Here is a 17918-nt window from a genome sequence, read left to right on the forward strand (position 1 = left end):
GGAAGTAAACATGTCCTTCTTCACATGGCGGGAGCAAGGAGAAGTGCCAAACAAAAGGGAGAAACACCCCTTATAAAAACCATCAGATCTCATGAGAACTCACTCACTATCACAAAAACAGCAGCATCAGAGTAACTGCCCCCATGATTCAATTACCTCCCACTGGGTCCCTACCACGACACATGGGGATTATGGGAACTACAGCTCAAGATGAGATTTGAGTAGGGACACAGCCAAGCCATACTGGATTTTATTCTATTTGCTTGTTTTATTTTTAATTGACACACAATAATTGTATGTTCTCACCACAAAGAAATGATGTTTGAGGTGGATATGCTAATTATCCTAATTTTATCATTATACATTGTACACAATGTACAGGTACGCTAACTATGTAACCGTCTTCCTTAGGCCACTGTATAGGGAGGCTATATTGCATAATCCTCTTCCTTAGGCCAAGAACACTGAACCAAATTTCACCCTTTTCTTGATGACCTGGGGTCACTGTTGCCATTAGAATAATGACAGATGCTAATTATGATATGCTTCTACACACGTGTACAATATGATAAAATTAGGATAATTAGCATATCCACTTCAAACTTTTATCTTTTCTTTGTGGTGAAAACATTTAAAATTCTCTCTTCTAGCTATTTTGAAATACACTATATATTGTCATTAACTTAGTCACCCTACTGTGCAACAGAATGGTATTGCACAGCAGAACTTATTCCTCCCATCTAACGATAACTTTGTACCTGTTGACCAGCCTCTCTATCCCCACCTCCCTTGCTTGCTTTTTAAGCAGGATCTGAACACCTAAGTATAGTATAGACTCATTTGCTTAGCCTCATCAAGGAATTAGATGTTTTATTTAGTAAATTTTCTATTCAATAAATGTTTATTCCTTTAAGTGTTAACATTTTTAAATAAGAAACATATAGAAGAAAATCTTTCTAAACTATATTGCAGAATCCTCTTCCTTAGGTCAAGAACACTGAACCAAATTTCACTCTTTTTTTGATGACCTAGGGTTATTGTTGTCTTTAGAATAATGGCCTCAACAGTTATGAAGGTGTTTTTGCTACCCTATTATTATTATTGTTTCTTCTGTCTTTATATTTGTCCTTTATAGCTTTCTGTCACTGTAACAACTATTACTTCTTACAGTTGTCAGTGGACCTGCTTCTACCACTGATCTCTGTACTTCTACTTTGTATGGACTAAAAAGTCACTTTGGCTGTAAGCCACTTTTTGCTTATTTGTTGAGTTTTGTCTATGTTACAATTAACTATGGTAACATCAAGTAAGTTACATGTATAAAGTAAGTAGTTATGTCACAACAGCAAGGTAGGCAATCTTCCTGTTTAAAAAATTTGTTAGAAATTAAAGAATTTCAAAACTTCATTATCTCTAATTAAAAATAGCTCTTTCTGCCTGGATGCTGAAATTACCTCATATGTCTCTTTATAAGATGGCTGGAAGGGGAATAATTAAAATAGCAACTATTACTGGCTACTGGGATTATGCCAGGGTCTTTACATCCATTTCTACCCATCCTTGCAATACCCACAGAAGAGAACTATTATTCCCATGCTGCAGATGAGAAAGTTGAAGCTAAAAAAGGTTCAATAGCAAGCTTAAGGTCACGAAGCTAGTAGGTGGCCTATCTGAGATTTGGTCACTAGACTATTTGATGCTCAATCCCATGAACTTTCCACTATGCCAATGAAGTGGAAATAATCAGTGTTTACCTACTAAAAAAACCCAAAGGTTAGGAGTCCGAGGCAGGTGAATCACCTGAGTTCAGGAGTTCGAGACCAGCCTGGCCAACATGGAGAAACCCAGTCTCTATTAAAAATACAAAAAATTAGATGGGCGTGGTGGTGGGCGCCTGTAATTCCAGCTAATCGGGAGGCAGGAGAATCGCTTGAGCCTGGGAGGTGGAGCTTGCAGTGAGCCAAGATCGTGCCACTGCACTCCAGCCTGGGCAACAAGAGCAAAACTCTGCCTCAAAAAACAAACAAACCAACCAATCAACCAACCAACCAACCAACCAACCAACCAACCAACCAACGGCAATACTAACAATACAATGACTTACTTTCTGTCTCCAAAAATTCTTCAAAACCACATCATTTAATGGTTAAGAAGAATCCTGAAACTTCCTACTCTGACAAAGATGGAATCTAAGGGACCAGGCACATTCTCCTGCCTTAAACCAATTTAAAAAATGGAGAAAATAGAAGAAACAACAATTTTCAGACATTAGAGAGCAAAAAGCACAGGAAAACCTACAGATCCAAGAAGCTCAATGAATTCTACAGGTGGTTGTTGGTGAAACAACAGACCTATAGATAAATAGAACAGAATTGGAAGTTCAGAAATAAACTGACACACATAAAGTCAGCTGATTTTTGACAATAGTACCAAGACAATTCAATGAGGAAAAGACAGTATTTTCAACAAATGGTATTAAAAAAGAACCTAAACCTTACGTCACACAATATGCAAGAATTAGCTCAAAATGTATCAAAGACCTAAATGTAAAAACTAAAATTATAAAATACCTCAAAGAAAACATAGGAGAAATTTTTAGTGATCTTGGTTTGGCAAATATTTTAAAAATAAGACATAAAAAGCATAAAATCTAGAAGAAAAAACTGATAAATTGCACTTCATAAACATGACATTTCTGCTCTTCAAAAGACAGTTATGAAAATAAAAAGGTAAGCCACAGCCGAGAAAACATCTGCAAAATCTGTATCTGACAAAGCCTCAGATCCGAACTATATAAATATCTCTTTAAATTCAATAATAAGACAAAAAAAGTAAAAGTACTAAAAATATTTGAACAAATAACTCCCCAAAGAAGATACAAAGATGGCAAATAAGCACATCATATGTCCAGTATCATTACCTATTAGGGAAACGCAAATAAAAACCACAAGAGGATACCATTACATATTCACTAGGATGGCTAAAATTAAAAAGACTGACCATGCCAAGCCTCAGCAAGCATGTGGAGCAACAGGAACTCTGAAGTACAACTGGTGGGAATGTAACATGGCACAGTCATCTTATAAAACAATTTGGTAGTTCCATAAAAAGTATAATATACGTCTACCACAGGACCCGGATATTCTACTCCTAGGTTTTTACTCAAGAGAAACGGAAGTGTGTATCCACACAAACACTTGCATATGAATGTTCATAAAAGCTTTATTACAGTATAAGAGCCAAAAAATAGAAAAACCCAAAGTCTCTCAACAGGTGCACAGATTCACAAATGTGGTATATTCATAAAATGGAATGCTATTCAGCAATAAAAAGGAGCAAACTACTGATGAACACCTCAACATGGATGAATTGCAAAATAATTATGCTAAGTAAAAGACATCAGACCAAAACAAAAGCACATATTGTATGATTCCATTTATATAAACTTCTGCTATAGAGATAGCAGATTAGTGGTTGTCTGGGATAGGTAAAGGGGGAAGGAAAGGATTGAGTACAAAGAAACACGAGGATTCCTGATGATGATGATTGTTTATTTTCCTGATTGTGATGACGGTTTCACGCAATCACACATATGTCAAAACTCAGTTAACTGGGGGTGGTGGCTCTTGCCTGTAATCCCAAGCATCCTGGGAGACTGAGGTGGGCAGAATGCTTGAGCCCGGGAGTTTGAGACCACCATGTAGAAATGGTGAAATCCCATTTCTACAAAAAAATACAAAAATCAGCCAGGCATGGTGGTGTGCACCTGCAGTTCCACCTACTCAAGAGGCTGAGGTGGGAGGATTGCTTGAGCCCAGGACGTCAAGGTTGCAGTGAGTTGTGCTCGTGTCACTGAACTCCAGCCTGGGTGACAGAGTGAGACCCTGTCTCAAACACACACACACACACACACACACACACACACACACACACAAATCCTCAGTAATTTGTACACTTTAAATATGTGCAGTTTACTGAGCATCAATTGTATCTCAAAAAAGCTGTAAAACAAAGTGTATTAGTTCATTTTCATGTTGTTCATAAAGATACTCCTGAGACTGGGCAATTACAAAAGAGGTTTAACTGGAGTCACAGTTCCACATGGCTGGGGAGGCCTCAAAATCATGGTGAAAGGCAAGGAGGAGCAAGTCACATCCTACGTGGATGGCAACAGGCAAAGAGAGAGCTTGTGCAGGTAAAGTCCCATTTTTAAAACTATCAGATCTTGTGAGACTCATCCACTATCACGAGAACAGCACAGGAAAGACTCTCCCCCATGATTCAATCAACTCCCACTGAGTCCCTCCCGTAACACATGGGAATTATGGGAGCTACAAGAGGAGATTTGGGTGAGGACACGGAGCCAAACCACATCACAAAGTATTTAGTGTGATTAACTCTCCATAAATATTAGGTATTATTATATTATTTTTAATATATGAAGCCTTTAAAACAGTGCTCTGCAATCTTTTGGCTTCCCTCGGCCACACTGGAAGAACTACCCTGGGCCACACATAAAATGCACTAACGATAGCTGACGAGCTTGAAAAAAAAATGCAAAACAAATCTCATAATGTTTTAAGAAAGTTTAAGAATTTGTGTTGGGCCGCAGGCAGTCTGTGGGCAATAGCTTGGACAAGTTTGCTTTAAAATAAACAGAAAAAAATAAAATAAAATGAGGGAGAATCTGGACTACTTCTCTGAAGGGGTACAAATGATTTACAAAATTTATCTCCACTTCAGAAATGCAGAAGAACCTATCAAAGCTTCAAATTCCCTGAGATGTCAGAAAATCTAAGTTATTTCCAGTTCAGAAACGGGAAAAAACCTATCAAGGCCTCAAGCTCCTTGAGATTCAGGAAATCTCCTCACTCCTCTCCACAGCACAGAGCATCCAGTCAGTCATGAAAATGTAACAAGAAACAATGAAAAACTTAAAAACCTAGAAATGCACAATCAGAATGTGACAACATCAAGAAAAGAAACCCTAGGTGTCCAATGCAAGTTTGATGAGTTGGAGAATGCCCCAATGTTTCCATAGCACTGGGGAATTTTCCAGTGCTCCAATGGAATAACATGACTTCCTCCGATACCTCTTTCCAGATCAGAGGTCTCCTGATCAGTCATTAATCACCAGAGGTAATCAAGGCATAGGGATAATAATTTAATTGATTACTTATGACTAAGATATTATTGAGTGCTTTCTAAGTATCAGGCATACACTTAATCCTTATACGAGTCCTACAAGCAAACTGAGGCACAGAGGACAAAATTACCTACCCAAAGTCACCCAACTAGTAGTAGAATCTGAAGTTAAACCCAGGCAGGCTGATGCTGAAGTCTGTGTCTTTACCACAAAACTATACTATACTAAACATACTAGACATGTTTTTCTTACCTTTAGAACATGCTGAGCATGAATCCTGTATGAGCACCAGCTTTTCTTTCCCCTAAACTGCCTCATGAAAATACTGTAGGAATTGAATTAAGCTATAAATGACAGGCTTTCAGCTAGAAGATATTTTATAAATTATTACAATTTCTTTAAAAAGTAATTATATTAGCTTAGAAATCACTAAAATGGAATCCTTAAAATAGATCACTTTCTTTCTGCTTTTACTCAGTTTTATGATTAATTTAGTACCTCTAAAAGAAAGTAGTTTTACATATTGAAACATTCCTTACAGGGGAAAAAAAAGCCCATTTGATATTTTAGTACCCAACATTTCTTTTTAAGGCAAATTCCTTTCTTGCATATAAGATACTAAGAATTAATTTTGTTTCTACTGAAAACAAATGAGAAGTCAAATATACATTTCCTGTAGAGTAATGTAACTTGAAATCAGCCTTCAAATTTAGAAAAAAAGAGCATAAAACTTTTTCATTATCAATGCTACACAAATATTTACTTTCACTATTTAATGATACATTTAATTATCAAATATGAGAGATACATACACACATACATACACAGATACAGAAATAGTCGGTCAACCTTTTTGTTTCTCATGTGAGACATTTACTGAACACCTCTATGTACCAGGTACTGTTATGTGAGATAGAGGTACAACAGGGAACAAAACAGACACAAATCTCTACCCTCAGGTATTTACAATCCAGACAGGTGAGTCAGTTAACAAACAAATGGGAAGAACATATATACAGTATGTCAGATGATGATACATCGAATGAGATAAAACACAGCTGGAGTTAGGAACGTAGTGACTTAGGGGTTTGGGGAAACTGAGAAGAGAAGGGTGGCAGTCACTCTTTTCAACAGTCTGCCTTCGAAGATCTTTTGTTCATATCAGAGAGGAGAATATGTGGGAATGAATGGAAATCTGGTTCACCCCTGGCCTAATAAGAAAGAATAAACCCAACAAATGGTGACATATGAGGGACAAGAAATGTTTTTAAGAGCAAAAAAGTCACGTGAGCATTCCTATGTCCAAAACGGGCTACATGAATAAGCCCAAAGGGGTTTATACAATTATTCAGTTTCTTTTCATAATCTCATGATCTTACCAAAAATAATAATGTTCCCATTTCCACCTCTAACTGATACATAATTCTTAAAAAATCAGATACATGCACAAAAAGTTCTAGGTTTTCAAAAACAATTTTTCAAACTGTTCTTCTGACAAAAATTAACATTTCTCCATTAATATATACACAAGTTAGTATCAGAATGTACTGATTTTAAATCAATTTCTCCTTTTGTACAGAAATAATAATGTAGAAAACTACATTATTCTATTAAAGTCACATGATAAATTGCTTGTCATCTGAGCCAAAGGTTCAGGGCTCTTTTAAAGTTTTAAAATTACGGAGGAATCAAACAAAGGCCTTTAAGTCATTAAGTGTTCCCTTATGAGGATATCCCTTTACAAGATCACTGATACAATCTATTTCACTGTTTGCTAGCGTTTTAAAAACAGTAAGTTCCTCCTTATCCTCAATCCTGTCTCCCTCAATTTCCATCTATTTGTTTTAGTTCTTTCTTAGAAAAGATCAAAACAAGCTTATCCTATCTACCACCAACCTTGGATGTGCAGCTGTGTACGCTCCTACCCAGGGCCTCTTTTCTCCAGTTGAAACATGCCCAGTTCCTTCAACTCTTATTTCTCATACAATAACAGTGCCTGTATTTTAAAGATGCATATATCATTTCATTTATACCTCATCCTAAATCTATGAAAGTACAACTTCCTTCCTTCACTTAAAAAATTTATCTTATAAAAGAATCCTTAAGCTGCATAATTAAGTCTCTCATGATGAAAAGCGTGCATATGTCTTACTCATCTTTTGTTTGAGGAAATGCTTTTTGAACCTAAATGAAGTTCTCAAAAGTCACACCAATGAGTCATTACTGGCCATTATTTATTATTATTTATTTTTGAAGGAACGGGCCACGACATGCATAGCTGTTAGTAGACTTTAAAAAAAAAATCACATAAAACAATTAGTTTGTTCAGCAAAAATGTGTAAAGCAGGTTTTTTCAAGGTGTAGTCAACAGACCATCTGGGAGTCCTTGTTAAAAATGGAGACTTCCAGATTTCTCCAGACTATGGAATCAAAATCTCTGGAATGGGGCCTTGGGGATCTATAGTTGAGGAAAAACCTACATAATCTTTGTGTACCCTGGGGTTTAAGCATCATGGCATAAAGATTTAAATTCAGCTTTTGCCTCCTAAAGAAGGCTCTTTGGGTATCTCACCTGTAATCCGGGAATAAATCGAGTGTCCTTTTCAACCACCAGAAGTTCAGCGACGTCGGCATTGAGAATAGATCTTGTGATTCCCCCTGGCCCAGGGCCCACTTCATAAACATACGCATTTGCCAGATTGCCAGCTTTCCTGACAATTTTATCTAGAGGAAAAAGAGTTTTAGTTATCTCGATTAACCTGGCAAATTTCAACGTATGAAATTTAGCGAGAAAAATCTTCTATAAAAATCCAGCCATTACCCAATCAATTGATCCTTTACGTACAACATTTATTTGACTAACTCTCTACTTAAATTAACATGAAGTGGCAATTCAATATGCTACCACAGCACCGTTGAACTGTACTAGTTCCTTAACAAAAACAGGATTAGCATGACAAAGTTTCTTAGCTTAAATTTAGCTAATATTGCAGTTTCTATCTGCCCCATGCAAATTCTTTTCAAATTGATTTGAAACCAACCACCTCCTAAGAACAGATTAGATAAGCATGCAGCGCTTTTCTATAGTTACTGAACATTGAATATCTGAATAAGCAACACTAGTTTCACATACAGAATCTTCAGTATTGCTAGTATTGCTAGTGAAATCCAAAAGCAAAAAGTGCTGAAGTCTCCTTTTTATCTAGAGACATCTTGTTGGTGGTCAATATGGCAATGGCAATAAGTTCTTAGATCACAGGATTTTCAGAAATTTGAATTCTTAGTCATTTTCAGGAAAAAGTTAAATTGAGCAGTTGAGGGTTTTTAAAACTTTGCACACATGCATGTTAATATGGAAAAATAAATTTTTTAATTAATCAAATTCAACTTAGCAGCCCTTAAGACATCATAAAAGAGTAAAGTATTGACTCAGTGCAGCCAATCATCACATCTGGAAAAACATGCAATGGGCTGGTCTCAGTGACTTTGAGATATGGAAATGCAAGGAACTGGTCTTCCTAGGATAGTGGAAATTTAGTCACTGAAAACATACCGGCACTTCTTGTAAGTGTTCACAGTCCTATTTTTGCTTGTTTTCAACAACATATCTTTGCCGGCTAAAATGAAGAAACTAGTTTCTTAACCATCCAAAAATGGTTTAGTCTTTAAACAGGGAGGGAATTAGCATCCACAGACCATCTTACCTGTTATGATCGTTTTACACACATTCTCACCTAATCCTTACATGTTAACCAAGGACTCCTATCCCAATTTCATTTCTCTTAACCTTTCAGTTTCCTTGTCTATTGTTTCATTTGTACAAGGTCATGGACTTCAACACAGGTATAAATTCTAAAGCCAATGCCTCTCAGAGGGGGGAACAGGAAGGACACATTATGGAATAAATTTAATATTCTCCTTCTTTAAAATGGAGAGCTACAACAGTAGGCAGGTCTCTGCTCTCAAACTCTTCAGGCACATTGAAATACAAATGAATATTAAAGAAGCACTATCAAATCAATGAGCCTGATTTCATTCTTGCTCTCCTCTGCCTGAGCATCTAACCTCAGGTAAATACCCTAATCTCCTTTAACTCTGGTTCCCATAGAAAGAGTGGATAATACCTAGAATTTGAAACTTACTCCTGAAGATAAAAGCTCATGAGAAAATGTATTTGAAGGATTTTAAAAAATATAACATTATATAAATATATAAAATATATTTTTAAAAATATAGATAGACCTATAACTTCTACCCTAAGAATGGTGATTTATATTTAGGATGTGGCTATAACAAGCGAAAAGGTTGGCACTAGCTATTACTAGAACCAAAGAATTTTAGAGTGGGTAATCTTTTAAAGTAGTAAGCCCTTCTTCCAATTAAAAGATGAGGAAACTACCAGGCGCGGTGGCTCACACCTGTAATCCCAACACTTCGGAAGGCCGAGGCGGGTGGATCACTTGAGGTCAGGAGTTCGAGACCAGCCTGACCAACATAGTGAAACCCCATCTCTACTAAAAATATAAAATTAGCTGGGCATGGTGGCTCAAGCCTGTAATCCTAGCTACCTGGGAGGCTGAGGTACAAGAATCACTTGAACCGGGGAGGCAGAGGTTGCAGTGAGCCGAGATCGCGCCATTGCACTCCAGCTTGGGCAACAAGAGCGAAACTCCGTCTTAAAAAGAAAAAAAAAAGATGAGAACACTTAAGAGTTACATTATTTTATCCAAAGTCATATTGCTACAGGCAGAATAAAGACTACACGTCCAAGAAATAAAACATTTTATGTTTTCTGGAGTGTGCTTCATTTAAGTGAAAATGAACTTTTTGGGCGTGATTTACTGCTCTTTGCAACTTCTGAAGTGGGACCAAACAGAATGAAATATGAACATCTCAAAACCTAAGTACTCCAGCACTGACTTAGTAGCCATGTTTGTAATATATTTTTGCAATCTCATCTCATAGAACATCACTAAGCAATGGTGATGGTAGTGGAACGACCATGTATTAATACATTCGTCAAAACTAATCAAATTGAGCACTTCAAACTGGTGAATTTTACTGCATATAAATTATATCTCATAAAAAGTGACTTTAAACAATTAGGTGTGGGAATGTAAAATTGCTAAAAGTAAGCTCCTCGAGGAAACACTGCCTTGTTCACGCCCATATCCTACCCCCAACACTAGCACAACGGTGTTTGCCTAATACATACTTATGAATGAATATTAGCGTCCCCGAGGCTTTCTTAGACTCAACAGGTAAACGTTTAAACCACGAATCCTACGAGGGATACTCTTTTCACCAACTTATTGATAAAATCCTGGCACCAATTTAAATTCTGGTAACTTTAAACTGCATGTAAAGCAAGTCCAGTCAGCATGTGCTGTACCACTTCAGAGTGATTGATTTCAAAGTGACCCAGATTCCAGTATTCACCAGCGCCTTTCACGACACACGAACCCTTCCTCCCCTAGTGAGCTCGGCGTCTATGCAGCCTGCCTGCAGGCTACATCCCCCTGAACGCGGAGTTTTGTGAGCAATCAACGCACTTCACGTGTCTCCTGGGCGGTGGGACCGGAGTTCTTTTGATACAAAGAGGTCGAAGGACCTGACCAAAAGCCCGTCGCACGCCAGTGCCTGGACACCCGCCCGCGGGGACGTGTGAGACCCCCCGGCCCACGCCCCTAGGGACACTGGGGAGACATCCGGGGAGCACTGCTAAGCCATCCACCTGTCAGCCTCAAGTCCAGGAGGAAATTCTGTGATAGCTGCTTCGTTGCTTGCAGTCTGAACAACTTAATGATTTCTCGAATCGTGGGCAACGGCGGGAGACGGCAAGTACTGAGCTTCCCGGGGGCAGCCATGAGACTCGGCAAGCACGAGCCACCCCTGTCTCACCCCTGCCCTTCACAGAAGCTCCGAAAGTAACGCGCAGGGTAGGAATCTGCTAGACGTAAGGCCCGCCTCGGAGCCAGCCCCATTGGTCAGACCTACCCCACCGGAAGCGATGGCGGTAGACAGGAAATCCGGGTGTGCTGAGAGCGCATGCGCTGCGTCCTCCTGCGAGAAAGGCAGGCAGGGTGCGCCGCGACTTCCGCAAGTGAGAGCGGCGGAGGAGCCGGGTGGGCGAGGCTTCTCTGGAGCGGGCGGTTGGGAGAGCGCCCAGGAGGGCGGGACGAGGCGGGGCCTGGGCAGGGTGAGGTATTTCGAGGGAGTTGCTCTGGAATTTGTTGCAGCCGCTTTACTCCAGCCCTGAAGGTTCTAAGGGCTTCTGGCCCTTTGACGTTCCAAATGCCCATCTGTGAATATTAGACGAAAAGCGGGTGTTTAGAGGCAGAGCTATTGTTTGTTAGCAGTTCTTTCTTACGGTGAGGTGTTTTTAGAACCTCCGCTTTGCAGATGCTGCATGACAGGTTTTTAACTTTGTTCAGCCTCAGTTTTTTCATCGGTTAAGTGGACCTAATGTCCACCTCAAAATTGCGAGCACTAAATGGGAGAGTTCGCCTGGTGTGCACGTTGAGAACACAGTGCACGCATGGCATTGGGTAAGCTCGTACGTGATCAATGGTGGCTGTTATAATTGTTTGGCAGATGAATAATTAGCCAGTGTAAAGAGGTCATTTAATTTGCTAGGATTACAGCTAAGAACAGAGAGAAGACTCAAATATGAGTTCTGCCCTTCCATTATACCAGATAAAACAACGAAGCAAAGAAAAATATTAAAGTTTCTCTGATAGATGGGATAATTTTGCTCTTTTAACCCTGCTTATATTTGGACATTGCTGCATTGATCACAAATGAATCTTAACGTTTTTGTCCCTCAGTAAATTTTTTAAAAAGCTAGTGGAAACCGAAATAACTGTGGGCATGATACAGAAATGGGGAGTACTTTGAAATTCCAGTGGAAAACCCAACCACCTTCTATAAAAGCTATTTTATTTTATTTATTTTATTTTTTTGAGACGGAGTCTCGCGCTGTCGCCCAGGCTGGAGTGCAGTGGCGCGATCTCGGCTCACTGCAAGCTCCGCCTCCCGGGTTCACGCCATTCTCCTGCCTCAGCCTCCTGAGTAGCTGGGACTACAGGCGCCCACCACCGCGCCCGGCTAATTTTTTGTATTTTTAGTAGAGACGGGGTTTCACTGTGGTCTCGATCTCCTGACCTTGTGATCCGCCCGCCTCGGCCTCCCAAAGTGCTGGGATTACAGGCGTGAGCCACCGCGCCCGGCTATAAAAGCTATTTTAAAAGGAACTGAGATAATCTCCTAACTTTAAAAAACAATGGTGACTACCATAGAGGTAAGGAGATTTACCCAACGTGGCATCAAAATGTAGGCTGAAAGTACAGACTCTTGATTCAGGTATCTTATTGTCCACAACACACTCTACCTGAGAAGGCATTCATTCCCGGTTGTATTCATTATTTCACGTACTCCTCGCAATGGTCCTGTGTGAATGAGATTATTATTCTTAGTTTGCTGTGAAGAAATAGGGGAGGTGAGGTCATTTGACTTGCCCAGAGTCAGACAGCAAAGTACAGAGAGAAGACAACCTGAGTTGTGTCTTTTCTGAGTTCTGATCTCACTGACCACACTCAAGTGTCAGCTTATTATTTTTAAGCTAATTTATGTTAATTTATTGACATTTAAATATATAGAAATACGAATCTAGGTGTAAACATAAGCTTACAGTTTTCATGTAACTATTTAAACAATTGCAATAAATATACACAAAACCAATATAAATGGTCTTATTAATTGACAGTGATGAACACTGTTAAATCATTACACTTAGTGCTAACTGGCAAGATTCCTTTTTTTTTTTTTTTTTTAAGTTTCAGCTTACCAGTGATACAGTGTGCCATTTAATGACTGGATGTTCTCATTAGTTTCTGGAGTCAAACTATTACCAAATCTTTGTTCAAATTTTTTTCCATTGTCACTTGTCTTTCTTTTGGAGGAGCATGGAAGCTACATATTAAGTCTGCCTGCATCTGTTTTCAGTAGCTTGTAAACAAGTGAATTTGAATTATTTGGCACTAATGCTACCATGAACATACACGTTGCCTAACAGGTATAAAGAGGATATTCAGATGACCCTAAATATAATCACATAAGCTTTTTAAAAGATTAACATCAACATAAAAACAAACTAAAATCTAAATGAGTAAAACACCTTTGCATGGAGAATTTGTAGATGCCTGATAATTTGTCCCCAGATGTAAATATGAATTTATGGGTGGCTTATACTATGCCATTTTCAATAACTGACATTTGTGAGATTATTATCTACTATTTATAAAGAAGCTTCCTATGTTACTTAATTCTCATTTCAGTTCTGTGATGTAGGTTCACAAAGATGTGTCTTAGTTCATTCCTGCTGCTATAACAAAATATCTGAGACTGGGTAATTTATAAAGGACAGAAATATACTTCTCACAGTTCTGAAGGCTGAAAGTCCAAGGTCAAGGAGCTGGCAAGTTTGGTGCCTTGTGAAGGCTGCTCTCTCTACCTCAAGATAGCATCTTGTCGCTGCATCCCCCAGAAAAGAGGAATGTCATGTCCTCACGTGTCCGAAGGCAGAAGGACAAAAAGGGATTAGCTAATTCCCTCCAGCTCTATCAGGTTGCTAATCCCATTTATGAGAGCTCTACCTCAATTAATTAATCACCCCCTCAGGGCCTCCCTTTCAATATACTACCACATTGGTGATTTAGTTTCAGCACATGAATTTTGGGGGACATTCAGACCATAGCACAGTGCTTTGCTAGTAAGTGGTGGAACTGAGTTTAGATCTTCTGTCTACACTATGCTTTTTATTAACCTCTGGTACGTGTTAAATAATTTTTTAACTGAGTTAAAAATTCTAGCTTAGGAGAATCTTCCAAGTTTTTAATAGTTTTTTGAGATCCAATTTTTATCATCATAAATATCTAATCCTTGGTTTTTAATTTTCAGAAAATTATGCATAATTCCCTGCAAAAGCCTAAGAAATCAGCAGGGGGTGTTTTAGTAGTGTATTTCACATATTAATGCAAATGGTTTTATCCCTTAAAAGAGAGGTATGCAGTTTCATCAGTTTTGAAGCTTTGAAGTGTCTGCTTCATCTAGATACAGATTTTAATATGCTAAAATATTATAATTAATACAGAAATCACTAGCCCCACCTGTCAGTGAAGATGAAGAACTACAAATGATTCATACTAAACTATATTGCAGAATTCTAATTTGCATAAAATCCCAAAATGGTTATATAGGAAAATTACTTATTATTTTAGTATTTATTTTAATAAAAATGCATATGTGACTGTATTTGGCATAAGTGATTTAGTGTCTATTTATAGAAAAAGTGCTAATTCTAAAAGGTTGTCATTTTACCGTTCCCTGAAAGAGACTTGAAAGCTGCAGAGAGCAGTATCTTCCTGCCATGTGGGAATTTGCAGAGAAAATTAAATGTGGTTTGGAATTGCCAAATTGAACTTTATAAAATGACTATTATGGTATGTAAAGTGCCCTTTTCTGATAGTATTTTATAATTACATATAATATGATTCAATGCTCCAGAGAAATATTAAGAGCTGCATTTCGCACAAATTTAGGGTTTTTTTGTTTTAATGGCTCTTTGATGCCCACTGTTCACAAAGGAATCTAGTGACCTACCTAGAGGGAAAAAGGAAAAACGTGATAACTCTGAGCAGACAGACCAAATGCTTATTCTGTGGGGATAGAAGTAGGACAACTTATGGCAACAAAACCAGCTAATTGCCTGAGGGAACCATGGAACACTTACACTATTTTTGAAAATATAGTGTTTATCCCTATTTCAAGCAGTATTTGAAAGCCTGCTCATTGTCCCCAAAGGTCTGTGAATTACTATCACGTATTCTAATGAGGTGTTGAGGATGGGCAACTCGTTTGACTCAGGGAGCTATGGGTAGAGCTTTTTCCTATACAGTAAGCAAACCTTTTTGTGAATGAAGAAAATATGCTAACAGCATTATAAAATAATTAGCCTTTATTATATAGGCAAACCTTTGAGATACTATAGGTTCAGTACCAGACCACCAAAATAAAGTGAATATCTCCATAAAGTGAGACAGATGAAGTTTTTGGTTTCGCAGTGCATATGAAAGGTATGTTTACATTCTATCATTGTCTATTAAGTGTGCAATAGCATTATGTCTACAAAAAATATGTACATACCTTAATTTAAAATACCTTATAGCTAAAAAAATGCTAACGGTCATCTGAGGCTTCAGTGAATGTTAATCTTTTTGCTTGTAGAGAGTCTTGCCTTGACTTGATGGAGCTAACTGATCAGGGTGGTGGTTTCTTAAAATAAGACAGTGAAGTTTACTACATCTTTTAACTCTTTTTGTGAAAGATTTCTCTGTAGCATACAATGCATTTTACCCACGGTAGAACTTCTTTCAAAATTGGAATGAGTCCTTTCAAACTCTGCCACTGCTTTATCGACTAAGTTTGTGTAATATTCTAAATCTTTTGTTGGCATTTCAACAATGTTCACAGTATTTTCACAGGAGCAGTATTCTACAGGAGTAGATTCCATCTCAGGAAACCACTTTCTTTGTTAATTCCTAAGAAGCAACTCCTCATTCGTTCAAGTTTTAACATGAGATTGCAGAAATTCAGTCATATATTTAGGCTTCACTTCTAATTCCATTTCTCTTGCTACTTCTACCACATCTGCCATTACTTTCTCTACTGAAGTCTTGAGCCCCCCAAAATCATCCTTGAGAGTTAGAAACCGCTTCTTCCAAACTTCTGTTAATGTTGATATTGTAGCCTCCATGAGTCATGAATGTTCTTAATGTCATCTAGAATGGTAAATCCTTTGTAGAAGGTTTTCAATTTATTTTGCCCAGATCTATCAAAGGAATTACAATCTAGGGTAGCCATACCCTTACAAAATGTGTTTCTTAAATAATAAGATTTGAAAGTAAAAGTACTCTTTGATTCATGGGCTGCAGAATGGATGTCATGCTAGCAAGCATGAAAACAATATTAATCTCCTTGTGTATCTCCATCAGAGCTCTTGGGTGGCCAGATGTGTTATCAGTGAACAGCAACATTTTAAAGATTTTTTTTTCCTGAGCAGTAGGTCTCAACAATGACTTAAAATATTCGATAACCATACTGTAAACAGAGGTACTATCATCCAGGTTTTGTTGTTTCATTTATTTCTAGAGCACAAGTAGAGTAGATTTAGTGTAATTCTTACTTGCCCTAGAATTTTTAATGTGATAAATAAGCACTGATTTCAATTTAAGGTCACCAACTTCGTTAGCCCCTATTAAGTGTTAGCCTGTTGTTTGCAGCTTTGAAGTCAGGCATCGAAATGTCCTTTCTAGCTATCAAAGTCCTAAATGGCATGTTCTTCCAATATAAGGCTGTTTTGTCTACATTGAAAATCTATTATTTGATATCACGACCTTCATCAATGATCTCTCCATCCCCTCAACATCTATATCCCATACCATCCTCAATTCCCAAAATCCTGTCTCGACAACAGATCTCACAATTGACTTCTCTCCAGTTCTGCTGCCAGCATCCTTCACATTCATTCCCGCAACCGCTTTCAGTCTTGTTCTATAATACATTTATATTCAGCAGCAAAATGAGCTTTAAAAGTGGAAATTGGATCACTTCACTTATCTGCATACAACCCTTCAGGGGACTCCCAATTGCATTTAAAATAAAAATGTAATCCCTCGCTATGGCCTAAAAAACCTATGTCCAACCTCATTTAGATCCACCTTCCCAAAGATAAGCTGTGGCCCTGCCGGTCCTCTTTCAGTTCCTCAAACATGCCAAGTGCTTGCTTCCTCTCTTTCCTTGCATATGCAGTTTTCTCTGCCTGGGATGATCACCTCCCACTCTTCAGCTGGCTATCGCCTTTTCTTTTTCTGTCTCGACTTCAAGGTGACCTTTTCAACTGGAGCTTTTCTTGACAAATTCTAACAAGAGAAGGACCTAATTTGACCTTTGACAAGCTAACCTTGAGGTTTTGCTTTTCTATTGCTTCCTCAATTTTTTTTTTTAAAGCATAGTCTTAAGTGTCACATCAACAGATTTCTTCCAAAGGTTCCATCTTAGTAGAACAGGTTCAGGTTCAGGGTACACAGGGCTCCTCTTTTTCTCTATCAATGTCTTTGCTAACTGACCTACCGAAAGGTGACAGCCAATGTCTAACAATCAGAAAAAATGCCAGAGGTCACAGAGCTGGAGGTAGATCTAGATCCTCAGGCCAAGCATTAACTCTTTGGTTGGTGGATTATGAGGACTTCTAGGAAGTCTTAAGGGAGAATCCAGTGTGGCTCAGGCACCAGTGGCAGGTATTTTGGGGATCCTGGGAGCATCTATTTTTGGCAGGTGTGGCTGTGTCCTAATTCAATATTGTAACAAGTATAATATGGCCATTCTGGTACATTCAGACTAAGCATCAGTCAGTCCTGTTTCTACTCAGGGATCTCAATACCTGTTCTGCGACTCTTTGTCTCAGTCTTGTGTGCCCCCTTTGGTACAACTACCCTTGATTTTCATTATTATTTATGTTGCTTGTTTGTTTTTCTGAGTATATGTCTGTCTTCTCTACTAAAATGTAGGATCCATGAAAACAAGGCAGTATCTATTTGTTCACTAAAGTGAACCAATTGTTCACTTAGAAAAATTCTGATACACAATGGATATTTAATACATATTTGCTAAATAAATGAATGAAAATGACTTCCTCTGATTAGTTAGGGTACAT

General features: G+C 38.2%; 1 protein-coding gene across 9 annotated transcripts in view; it reads right to left on the minus strand.

Annotated features, from left to right (window-relative positions):
• LOC101000937 (dimethyladenosine transferase 1, mitochondrial) overlaps nt 1-11133 on the minus strand; it is a 64838-nt gene extending 53705 nt beyond the window's left edge. For 2 of the 9 annotated variants that reach the window (XM_031661343.1, XM_009205828.4), the window contains exons 1-2: nt 10881-11125; nt 7719-7870 (exon numbers count right to left, since the gene is read on the minus strand). In XM_031661343.1, the coding sequence (XP_031517203.1) occupies nt 7719-7870; nt 10881-11013 (285 nt within the window). In that variant the 5' untranslated portion in view covers nt 11014-11125. Of the gene's footprint in view, nt 1-7718; nt 7871-10698 lie in introns of all 9 variants that reach the window. The other 7 variants (XM_031661339.1, XM_031661344.1, XM_031661341.1 and 4 more) reach the window with 7 other exon arrangements.
• Nucleotides 11134-17918: the final 6785 nt, after the last annotated feature.

The sequence above is a fragment of the Papio anubis genome, unplaced genomic scaffold (genome assembly GCF_008728515.1).
Source record: "Papio anubis isolate 15944 unplaced genomic scaffold, Panubis1.0 scaffold132, whole genome shotgun sequence".
NCBI classification, from domain to species: domain Eukaryota; kingdom Metazoa; phylum Chordata; class Mammalia; order Primates; family Cercopithecidae; genus Papio; species Papio anubis.